Source organism: Ochotona curzoniae, unplaced genomic scaffold, assembly GCF_017591425.1.
Source record: "Ochotona curzoniae isolate NIBS_2020 unplaced genomic scaffold, NIBS_Ocur_1.0 contig_1, whole genome shotgun sequence".
Lineage (NCBI taxonomy): Eukaryota > Metazoa > Chordata > Mammalia > Lagomorpha > Ochotonidae > Ochotona > Ochotona curzoniae.
This window is the reverse complement of record NW_024464918.1, coordinates 38,703,441-38,716,329: the sequence shown is the minus strand read 5'-3', so window position 1 is coordinate 38,716,329 and position 12,889 is coordinate 38,703,441. Positions and strand designations below refer to the sequence as shown.

At 37.5% G+C, this 12,889-nt stretch overlaps 1 protein-coding gene across 2 annotated transcripts in view; it reads right to left on the bottom strand.

The window, feature by feature from the left end:
- The window catches only part of RANBP17 (RAN binding protein 17), a 266,615-nt gene that overhangs the window by 61,529 nt on the left and 192,197 nt on the right, over positions 1-12,889 (bottom strand). For both annotated transcript variants that reach the window (XM_040976743.1, XM_040976736.1), the window contains one exon: positions 7,501-7,589. In XM_040976743.1, the coding sequence (XP_040832677.1) occupies positions 7,501-7,589 (89 nt within the window). The remainder of the gene's footprint in view (positions 1-7,500; positions 7,590-12,889) is intronic.

The window sequence follows — 12,889 nt, the reverse complement described above, 5'->3', positions numbered from 1 at the left end:
CATACATTAAAAAATTATATATGCATACATATATTTTAATATATATTATATATATTTTAAATTATGATACAATTCCATAGGCTCTGGGGTTTCCCTTACCTACTCCCTAAATCCCACCCTCAACTGATTTCCCACATATTCTTACAATAGTATAGTCCTTGATAAATAGTCATAAGTCCATCATTCTGCTATTTAAGCATATCCTGACATTGTAGGCATGCACAATGGCAGAAAGCCCAGCATCCTATTGTCAAGACATGTTTCAGTGGGAGTCCATCTTTGATTTGGAAGTGGAGATGCACATTGCATTGTTTCTTCACATCTGCACATGATAGTCTCTACTACACAATTACTATACATCTCCTTATATGAGTAGCCATAAAACAAAACAATAGAGAGAAAAATAGAAAATTTACAATGACATGAAGTTAAATACCATGCTACTGAAGGACCAATGTGTTGCTGAACGAATGAAAAAGAAAATAAAAAGACTTCTTGAAGAAAATGATGCTACTGTATGACCTACGAGTCAGTGGAGAATTTAACCGGGGGGGGGGGGAACAATTTTGAAGAAATGAAAACAAAAACAAAAATATCAAAACCCATGAGATTTAGCAAAAACAGCATTGAAAGGGCTATTAATCTTGTATTTTGCAAGGAGGTTGCTTTATATAAGAGAGAACATATGATACTTATCCTTTTGGGATTGACTTATTTCACTGAGTATAATGATCTCTAGTTGGGACCATTTGGTTGCAAATGATAGAATTTCATTCTTTTTAATGGCTGGGTAGTATTCCAGTCAAAATTATTTATATTCCATTTTCTTCCTATTAAATTGCTGAGCTGTCTGGTTCCACTGTAATTCTTAGGAACATCCTGGGATATTGGCCTGAAGAAAAGCTTGGGTAACTATTAATCTATTCAAGGTAGGTGCACTAAAAGTTGAGTCTCACATACATGCAAGCAGAAGTTCTCAAACAACCTCATTAACATTAAGGAGTATATGCCTATGATGAGACATCAAAGTCTGGAAAATGGACTCGGTTTCATTGGCCCGTTTGCCTGCAACTGGTCTTTTCCATGCCAAATGGATACACAAATACAGAATTAAGGAACAGAACCAAAGCAGAAAAACTCTACGCCACAGTCTTCCTCACTCTGCTCCCTCTGTCTCACCATTGCCCAGTTCTCTCTGATGTTTTCCAAGGTACTTATCTTTTTTTATTTCAGTATAAAGTACTAAACTGAATCACTTAATGGTATTTCTGTTCTATGCGTTACTGGTAGACATCTGTAGCTGATAATGATCTCCACAATTTTTATTTCTTGCTGTTTACAATAAATATCTTAAAGGGCACAGAAAGCCCTTTACGATCTGGCTCTCCCATACCTCCAGACTCATCTCTTACTGTAGGGCAGTTATTCTTAATTCCCTACAAATTTACTGCTGCCTGCTCGGGTCGCCACTCTTCCATACACTGCTTTCGCTGCCTATTACATTCCTGTCTTTCAATACCTAGCTCAAGTTTCACCTTTCCTGGGATGTTTTTCCTATTCTCTCAGAAAGGCATCAAACTCTTCTGTATCTTTGTTGAATCAGCACTCTTGACCACCTCTCTGTATGAGGGTTGATTGGTGAATTCCTCAGGGACACAGACTTGTGCTTCTCTACAATCTCCCTGCTAACTTCTATTGATGCTAAGATTTCAATACAGGTGCCAGGAAGAATTATTCCAGGAAACCTCCCCTGACCTCATGTGAAATTCTCCTCTTCCCTGTCTCACAGATGGCTATGGAACCTTGTGCATTATCATAGCACTTCCTATTTCTCCCATGAAAAGTTTCTGAGGACAGGCACTAGGTAATTATTACATGTATAAGCTTGGTACAAAGTAAGTTTCAACATGGATTATATTTGCTGTTAGTGTAAAGCTGCCAAACCTAAAAACAAAGAGTAACATATTCGAGTAGAACTATCGTTGAGAGGAGTGTGTTGCACTGCAATGGGTTAAGATACTGCTTGGGATGTCCATACTCTATATGGGAATGTGTGGGATCAGATCCTGCTTCTGCTTCCCATCCAGCTTTTTGTTAATGCATGAACTTGAAGGCAGGAGGTGCTGTCTCACACACCTGAGTCCTGCCCACCTATGTGGAAAATTCAGCTGGAGTTCCTGGCTTTCTAATAAAAGATGGATACAGGTGAGAATTTAGCCACTAGGTTAGCACCTTGGGTCCTAAAAAGAAGTAAATCTTTAAAAAACAACAAAAGGCCCAGATCGTTGGCTCAGTGGCTAAATCCTTACGTTACATATGCTGGGATCCCATATGGGTGCTGGTTCATGTCCTGGCTGCTCCACTTCCCATCCAGCTCCCTGCTTGTGGCCTGGGAAAGCATCTTGAATGGCCCAAAGCCTTGGGATCCTGTCCTTGCATGAGACCCAGAAGAAGCTTCTGGCTCCTGGCTTCAGACTGGCTTAGTTCTGGCCATTGTGACCATCTGGGGAGTGAGGTAGAGGATGAAAGATATTTCGGTGACTTCATTCTCTTTGATTTAAGATATAAATCAAATATTAAGATATAAATAAAAAAAAGACAAATTCTGATAAGAAAAAGATGAAGACACTATAAAGGAAAATCAAGTAGGGAAGGGGGATAAGAAGTGAGGCTTCAGCAGGAAGAAGAGGAAGGTAAGTGCCTTGGATTACTAATTTTGTTTTGGTTGTTGTTAGATAATCACTGGTCTAGGGAAAGTTGTTATCTCTGACACATGGTAGATACTACATGCAATGTACTGAGCTAGGGGCCAAGGATTCAGAGTTAAGGTAGCCATGGCTTTCACTGGTAGGGAATCGATGGTCATCTCAGCGTGGCAGACACCTATGGGGCAGGCTCAGAGTATTACATTTCTGAAGCATGGTCAGAGGAGCTAGGTTAGAAAATATTCCACCGAGACATCCCTCAGCGCACACCTAGAAAAGCACCAGGAAGATTCATCAGGAAACAGAAGAGCCCCATCTCGGGACCTGAGAATGGCAGAGACACACAGGCCCCTCTCATGGCGTTCCAAAGGCATTAGGGCCATCATATTTTTCAGAGCGCGTTCATTCACTGTGGGCTAAGGCCAGGGTAGGAGGGGATGCTCCCTTTTCTGTCTGGAATGAGAGTCGTGACAATTCTAATATGCTTCTGACAGAGGTGACTGCCACAGAGAAAATGAGTGATTATTGGGAAGCAGAGTGGAGGTCTACTAAGCAGCGAGGTTAAAAGGGCTGCAGAATGAGAGTGCCAGGCTCCGATTACAGGCTAAGAATCTGAACCCACACTAGGAGTTTAATTTTCCAGTGGCCTTGTGCAGACTACACAGATACAGCTAAGAGGGAGTGGGAGCCCACAGGTAGAAGAGGAACAGATCTAATTGTGTTTATATATTCTTTTTCAACAAATTCTTGATTTCTGTATCAGATGCATGAAAAATCAAAAGCATTAATGAGAAGATACTGCCTTCTGAAATGCCGAATACAAAAAGTGGCAAGTATCAGGCTTTACTCTTCCCATTCATCCTTTGTTAGTTCCTATGTGCTGGACTCCAAGAAAACGGTAATGGGCAAAAGCAGAATTCTTTCCTTTTGGGATTTTTGCAGTAGAGAAGAAAGGCATCATGTATACTAACAGGCAGCAACTGCTGTTAACACTCTTAGGAAATAAGAGTTTGAGGACGTGGTTGCAAAAAAGAATTAGCTTCCCAATTCAGAGTTGATTTGAAAGGCACTCTACGAACAAACACCTGTACTTTGTATTCATGATGGCAACTGCAGCTGCTGGGAGCCTTGGGAAATGTTTTTCAAAGTTTAACTCAACTTTTACTTCTTCTGGGAATCCTTCTCTCCTTAAGCCAAACTCTTCCTTGTATATTGTCATATGATGCTTTGCATGCATCTTTACATATCATCATGTTTATTTTTGCATATTTATTGGATTGTGAGCATCTACACAGTAACATATTTTATTCATGCCTGCATTATCTGTGCCTCGCATGGGACAAACACTCACAGAAATATTTGTTGAACAGTGTTTTTTTTCAGATTTACTTTTTCTATTTTAGTTTGTCCAATGTGATATTGCTAATTAGTTTTTTTTTTTCTGAAACAGTTCTAATTTTGTTAGTCAATCAATTGATCTTCGGAATTAGTGTAATATTCAAGGGTCCCAGAAAACATACACTGTCAACCATGAGATAAGGCGATATCCATGATGAAACATCTTCCCCATAATTCTCTTCTTAAACCTGTTGATTAGGCCAACAGAAATCTTTCTGTTTGTCCATGGTCCTTGCCCTACTGATTTGGTAAGCTCCACAGTCTTTCCCGAATCCTTAGCTAAATGCAACCACGTTCCTATTTGTGGCAAGGACACTCTCTAGCTTTTACTATAAGTCATTTATATGGATATTTAACTGACCATTAAATTATTAGCTTACTCTGGGTAGGATTTGTGTTGCTGTAATCTATACCCCTCATGCAATCTAGCACATTGGGCTTAGGAGGTCTAATTTGTTGAGTGAATGAGTTAAGTACGTTTCCTTTGTGTCACTACATATTAGGGAAAGGAGCAGCAGTGGAGTATTTACATTGTGACAGACACTGTAAGAAGCCCTTCAAATAATCATACAATCACAATATTTCCTGCAACATCTCTGCCAGACAAGGATTTACAGTCCTGTTATACAGAAGAGAAAACAAATTCTGAGATATTAATTTACCCAAGATCCACAGGTTGTTGAGTGGTATAACAAGGACTAGAATCTGAGAATGTTCCCATTCACAAGCTTGCGCTCTTTCACATACATCATTGTTTTGCCTTGTCTTTGTATAATATGTTTATGCACACTTATAAACAGTACTGATTTCCTGACTGGAGAACAGTAAGCTCAACAGTGAATATTAGAGGACAACAAGACCCTGCGCGAGACAATAATGTCATACACATTCCCTGCTCTCTCTCTCTTTTTTTCCCTTTTCTACCTTCCCTCTGGAGTTTTGATACTTGTCTCAGTATGATCAGAGAAAGGTTTAAGCAAGGTGATTAACTGCACTGCAAGGTAAGGTGTTTTCTTCTTGTTGTATCCCTACCATTGGGGCAGAGATGTAAACCAATTCTCCAGCCATGGAAACTATTTGTAAAGATGGTTGCCATGTTGTTTCAGGCAATTTTGTTTTAGAAGGACAGAGTGATAAGCAATGTAGTTTGTGTAGCAGCTAATGCAGTCGGTGTTTATAGAAATGTTTTTGAATTAAATCGCTAACCGCTGAAATATCATTTTATCAAATAATAGCCATAAATAAAATGATTTTGGCTTTAAGATGACATGTGCTCTTATAGGATGTTTCTTCTGCATACTAAGGATTGTATAACAAATTAAAGAACATACACTCATGTTGGGCAAAAGGCAAATAAACTTTTCCCAGCAGTAATGTGGGAATCATCACTGACAGTTTGACATATCAATATTTCAGGAAGAATAAATGACTTTCATATCCTTGTTATTTTTTATCATATACTTATTCATTTTTGCATTACTTGAATACTTTGGCAAGAATCTGTACTTTATCACCTGAAACTGCTTAAAGTATTTCGAAATATTTTAATAAAGCTTTTTGAATTATCAAATAATGTAACTTTTAAACAAATTTTACTATTATTATAAATATTTGCTCTTCATCCCTTGCCCAAAGGAGAACTATAAATCTTGTCTCAACTGAATGAACACCATTTATCATATTCATTTTGTTGTCAATACAATTATGAAAAGCCTTTGGCCTTTTCCCAAGGAAGCTGATTTGCTACTGAAACTCAATTATTATAAGCAAGGCCAGTACCAAACCACCCTACTTGGCAATCTAACATTTCTTCCTGCATAACTGACACTTCGCCCTCCACCCCTGACCCTAATAACTCCTAAATCTATGGTGCGATGGAAGAGACAATGGTTTCTAGTTCAAAACAAAACATCAAGTCCCAAGACTTTCCATTTGCTATTTTCTGCCACCTGCTGGACAAAAATTTCACTTCCAATTGGTGTCAAAAAGAAGGAACTAAGTGAGGAGACGGAAAACAGACTAAACTGAAAGCAAACACCATCTACAAATTTTGGGCAATATTAATTATGGCAGATATTTCTAGTAATAAGTGGTAGAAAGTGTCTGATTTTGACTCGTGGTTAAAATTGTGGACGAGGACGATATTCTGGACAGCCTAGAGCTGTAGCTTATTTTTAACAACAATATCAAATTTAAAGCATCAGAACTTTATCTTATCTGCCTAAAATAGACCAGATACCCTACTATAGCTATGTTTTCGGCTACAACAGTGGCATGTTAATTAAAGACTATCTTTAGGAAACTTCTTTTTGTATATATTATGCAAATAATTTATATAGAAAATAAAATGGCAAAAAGTTAAACATTTGTAAACCTCAAGGCACCCATAAAAAACCCCCAAGTTTTTATTTTTGCAATTTCGCTTACTTATAAAGGAAGTCTGAGTTTGAATACTACAACTGACACATGGTTTGACTTCAAGAGTAACTTAGTTTTCTGACTGTTTCTTTTGGGCTCCAGTGGCTTCACATATAAAAGGCATGAAATCACTGGACAATACTTAATATGACTTGCATAAATTATCATTTCTTGTTAGGATCCAAGATATTCATAAAATCACTATTAAAAATAATATTCAGTATTTATGGCTACTGAATATGTACCTGACATTATACAGAATAATTACATGTTTTTGTTATAACAGATCATGCTGTGGGATTCTCTCTTCTTAAACATGACAAAACCAAGCCTTGGACAGGCGAGATGACTCACCCAGGTTGACACAGTAAACCGGGAGCTGGGGCTGCAAGTCTGGTGCTAACACCAGAACACACACACTTTTTACATGAGGATGCATTTTCTGTGGAGTATTTCAAAAGCTGTCCTGTCTGTGCTAAGCCTTGGCAAAGGTGAACGTTAAATGAAATGACAGATCCTGAGCGTTTCTTTTTCTTTTCACATCCATTAATATGATGAAGAACTGCAGCATGAAGAGTTAAGCCACCAAGAGATAAAGTGACCTGCTCAGCCTTGCTAATTGAGCTGAAGTAGAGATTCCAATCTCTTCGAAAATGCCAAATGGGAGCTTTCATTGATCCCAAGTCAAGATGTTAGCCAGATTATCTCTGCAATCCCAGCATAAACAATTATTTGGGGAAGTGATTTTTAAGTTGTCAATATTTAATGGCACTAAAAAAGTGACCTCTGAGCTGGGTCTCCAAACGCTGTGCTCAGTTATCTGCACTGCTGCCACTGTGCTGTAATTTTTAGCTGATTACACATTAGTTCATTTAGCTTTGTTTCCTCTTCCCTACTGTGCCATACTATTAAACGAAAGTGAGGGGCCTGGCATCCCTCTGTGCACAGAGCTGGTATTGTCACAGTGTAATAAGGATACATCCAGTCAAACAGCATGGTGTAGCTGGTCTTTGTGTTCAGTGCAAAGGCAATCCCTCGAAGATCTCTTGCCAGCCCGATCAACATACGCTGTCAGTGGGAAAGAGACACAGTAATTGATTTTCACGTTAGCGCAGAGCAGATGGAGTAATAATCAGGCAATAATGACCACATATCTGATTTTGATTCATTAGCTAAAATGTCTCGCTCAGATCCCTTTCTATAGAAAACCATAGACTCTTTAAACAGACAGACCATCCAATCTGCTGATCAGCTCTACTTTGCTTCTTATAAATTGAGCTAAGTATTAATACCAGTAACATAGGAACATTTAAATTAATAAACCTTGCTTCTGAATAATGCTAAATTAGAAATTAAAATAATAATAAAGCAGGAATGACAATTTCACAAAACCCACAGGCACAGGGTCTGCACAGTACTTAATAGGAGCAAATCTTAAACAATACCAGCTTGTACGAAAGTAATCTTCGGCAGTGTTTACCTTGGAAACACACCGGCATTTAAAGATTTCTAATGAATGTCTTTAATAACTCAGGATAAAACTGGCTAGGTGACCTACTGCTACTATTCTATCTCAGAATGACAGCCATATTCCCCAAGCAAGAAAAAGCTGTAAGAAAAAGAATTTTATATTCAAGTTTTAAGGCTTGAATTTGAATTCTAGTTTTATTTAACTTTAATACTTAAAGCAAGGCAATTTGTCTTTCTCAGTTTTCTCATCTACGAAAGGGGTTAATAATGCCTCTTTGATAGCAGTATCGTGATGAATAATTTAAGAAACTCACGTAAAAATGCCCAGCGAGAGCCTAATAGACTGTAAGTGTTCCATAAATATTTACTTTTAGAGGAAAACAAACAGACCCTGGACTTGAATAAAAGAGATCTGACTTGAATTCTGGACTCTTAATTAAGCTGTCCTTAGTATAATGCTTGGAAAGAGAAAAGAAAACTCAGGATCAGATGCTAGGATGTCAGAACAAAAGCACAAATAAACATAAGAGCAGAGCAAGGTGGGTGGATCACACTGTAAGTGATTTCTGAAGATACTGTTTCAGCGAAAGTATTCTGGGAGAAAGTGGACTCTAAATTCCTTTTCCTTGGGTTTTCTGTTTCTTTCTATTTGGATTCATTAATGAGAGCCTTTTCTTAGATAGGAGTTTAAATTACTATTAAGGAGCAAGCAACAAATATTGATTGCAAAGTAGGAAATAATAGTTTAACTGAAATAAGAGTTTCACTGTCAGAAAGTATCTGAAATTTCTCCTCCACTCCACTCTTCCTAAAAGCTGATATGATTTAACTGGGTGTTGTTTGCAAGAACATTCAGTTTATGTGGTCTAACAGTTTATAAGAGGGATGGTTTCCTGGATTTCTGGGTCAGAGCGTTTTGAATTTCTGTTTGTGTGTCTTTAAAATAATCCACTTTTTCTCTCATAATCCTATGAGTCCTCATTTTTCTGTAATTGGCTGGCATCAATGTATTTACTTCATGTGATCTCCTATTAAAGCAACAACAGGAATAGTCGCAATAACAACAAAAACTCCAGACCATTTTTTTCTTCTATTTTTCTTTTTGCCACCTGGAACTGTTCTTCTCTCAGCTATCCACCTTCTTTATAGTCTCTTGGACAAAATGTGATCTTCTAAGAAGCTTTCCTCAAACAATGCTCACTGTTGACTTTGCAATCTTTGTATTATTACAGTCTTTTAGTTCTATTTTTAATTTATGTTCACTCACAGGTAAAAGACTAATCTTCAAATACTCTTTGGTTCCTACACGCATGTAAGATCCACATCATGCAACACTGCACTAGTCATCCGGACTCACGGGTTTTTACTTTCCTTGTGCCTAGTATAAAGGCTTCATTAAATTACTTATTGTGTTCCATTATACAAATAGGGTAATTTTTAGGTGATCGTAAATTTTCTTGGCTTAAAAGATGCCAAGGCAACAGAAATGCTTTAATTGACTCAAATATATAATTCTTTTGATTGCAGTAAAATGTGGCTACAAAATTGTATCTTATCAAACTCATATTTTAGAAAATAGTACAAAGCAGAGGAAACACATAATTACTCAATTTGTGCTTTAAATAAGTTCCTCTGGGCAGGGATATGTGAATAAGACACAGACCTCTTATACTCAAAAATTATCTTTGATCTCAAGGCAGAAGAGAGTCCAGATCTGCAGAGACAGAAACATATTAACAGTATTTCCTCCATAGTTACAATCTACCCAGCTCTGGCATGAGACATGAAAACTGCTAACTAGAAGCTCAACTGGGTTGCTAAACAACGTGAGAGGAAGAGGTGATCTGACTGAAATTTAGGGGAGGAGCAGCCATAGAGTACCACCTCATTTAGAATAGCACAAAGAGGTCTATTTTTAAAGTTGCCTTTCTCCTAGGATTGGCTAACCCTAGATTGATCTGAAAATAATTTGAGTGAGGCAATTGTGCTGCGTAGGGTAGGTCTGGGGATCTATGTGGATTCCTCTTTTTGATAGTTCAAGGAGAAACTGATGAGTGCTTCAGCCCTCTGCGTGGTGAACTGTTGTCTGCGTGCCAATTGTGAGACGGATGGGCTGAGAAACAGCTGAAACGTGGCTCCTTCCACCCTGACCCCCAAAACAGGGTTTCTAATGGAAAGTCTGACAGACCCTTTACTGTAGTGGCACTACTGGGGGCAGCTATAATATTATCCTCATAATTCTACTATATAATAACAACAAAGAAAAAGAAGGTGAAGGGTCATTGTGCTTTGTCTTTAGAATTAAGATGGCTGTCTTCATCCTTACAGCATACTCTTAATTCTGGAGACACATCTTAATAACCTCTAAATAGTTCCAACAAAAGAGCCGTGTCAGAGGAATGAGCAGGCCCCAAGGTGTTTCAACTGGAGTGTTTTCATCTGCCTTTATTGCTCTATCCCTCTCCAGAATTAAGGCAATAACCTGTGATAAATTATTCAGGAACTGCTACAGGGATCAAAGCAAAATCATTCTGTTAAAGTGCTGTTTGCAACATTTGGCACTTAGTGCGAAAACTTTTAATGTGCGCATGCTGAAAATCAAGGATTTTAAATAATTTAACATCGAGGAGTTTTTACGAAGGGACTAAAGATAGCAGGTTCCTACTTAACTGCTCCTCTGCCTCGGAGAAGTTTTCATTCATTTTCCTTAAAACCTTTGACGTCATGGCTAAATCAAAAATGATGCATGGGTCAGGGGAGCAGTGGACTATATTTTACAATGGATAAAATTATAGGAGGAAAACACACACTTTGAAATCATACTCTAGAGCTGGGATTTGTCACAGCATTTTCTTTCTTTTCCCCTTTACTCAGAGAGAAAAACCCAGGACAAAAATTCAATGTTCTTTTCAATTTTATTAGAACTAAGTAAGAAAACAAAGCTATAAATTTAAGAGTTTTGCAGCCTTTTCTCTCCTCACAACTATATTTCAATTTGGCAACATAGGTCCTTATCGTTTAAGTTCATCTTGAAATCTACATTTGAAAAATATCTACAAATACAGAGCGGAAAATCCTGGTATGGGCTGCAAATTAAATGAATTTGGCAGTCCTGCGGCATTTTCATAGAGATATTTTAACAGCATCACCTCCTGTGGATTGGAATACTAAATACTTTATTGAAGAACAAAACAGAACTGTTTTTATCTCTGGTACTTGGAAAATGAAGTACCTGAAAGCACTTTTGCATGTATTATTTATTCATCATGATAGAAAAATAGCCTTAACCTAATAAATTACATTTAAAAGCATTTAGTGCAAAAGTTTTGTTTATGATAGAGCAACAGATCTAGTTCTTTATCGGTAGCTTAAAGCACCAAGTTTTCTTTATACAAATTAGACAGATGGTGCTTACAGTAGAATTTACTAAAGGTCTGTCACAACAAATGCAGCCAAGCTGCATATTTAATCACTGCAGAATCTTGTCTACCTGCAGCTGCCAACTGCTAATCCAATTTCCCTGATAAATGTGGCAAGAGACACGATCAGCAATAAAGAGCATCTAACTCCATTTTCCTGCAGGGCGTCTTTTGATGAACATTTAGGACGGAAGCACGGAGTGCACTGTGTGGCCTTGGTTCGTGGCAGCTGCATGCATTCTGAGGCACAGTTCTCAGGTTACTCACTTAATTCTGCCACTATCATTACGTTGCTATTGATCTCAGTAGCTGTTGCCTACACAGCATTACTCTAGATGAAGCTGAATCAGGCAGTTATCATGCATCAAACTTGCTCAAAAGCCTGGAGATTTCCCCTTAATTACTTGTGATTTTATTTGCAAATACCGTTAAAGTGTAATCAAGCAGTCACTTTCCAGGGTCGTTAAGAACTTGCTGGTTTAGGGATATATCACTGGAACTCCATTAAAAATGACTCTAGGAAGATGGTTTCTATCAAACTAGATGGGATTACATCAAAACAGGCTTGCAATATAATGAAATCTTCAAATGAGACAAATGTAATTTTTATAAAGATGGTTGTTTTTCAACTTCACTGCTTCTTTTTTGATAATGGACCACCATTGCCATCTTAAAGCTCCATAGATTCAGTTGATAAGGAACAACTAATTTGGAAGACATCCAAAAACTCTAACCTAACTGGAAATTCTGGTAAAGAATTTCAACAAGATAACACACACAAAAAACATGTGCAAGATTGTTTGGGTTTTAAAACTCTCTGACATTGCCAGTATAACAAAATACTTACTTAAAACACTATATTTTTAATTAAAAGGAATATGATTTGGCTAAATACTGTTTTGGTAATAGACACAAAAATTATCAATGGTAAGTTTGCTATATACATATGTATTTTTTTTTTTTTTTGGAAAAGAGAGGAAAGTCATGCAAAATACGATTAATACTTCCAACATAGATCAACTACTAATAAAACGTGACTCAAGCATCATCAACACAGGTGCCTATGTCCTCTGGAGTGCATTTGTTAGTCTTTTAAAAATAATAATCAGTGCCAGTCTATTTAATATAGCCTGGATGCACTACAGTTTCAGGAGGCATTATTTCCATTTAGCTAAGCTTGTGCCGCCCATCCCCCATGTTAAAATATGGGGCTGTTTTGTCACAAACAGCTTGCTACACTTAAGGATTTTACTAATAAAACATAATGTTGTCTAAGATATTATGACTGTTGCCACAGCTGAACTGACTTGTCAAATCAATCCTAATATGGCTCCCACAGGCACATAAAAGCCTTATTTAGCTATCAGTTATCCTAATCACTTTGTTCAGTTTAAGAATGCAATACTTCAAGACTAGTTTCTATTTATACATATATGCCCAGCCATTTAATAAAGTCTTGATTTATATAAATTCTTGTTT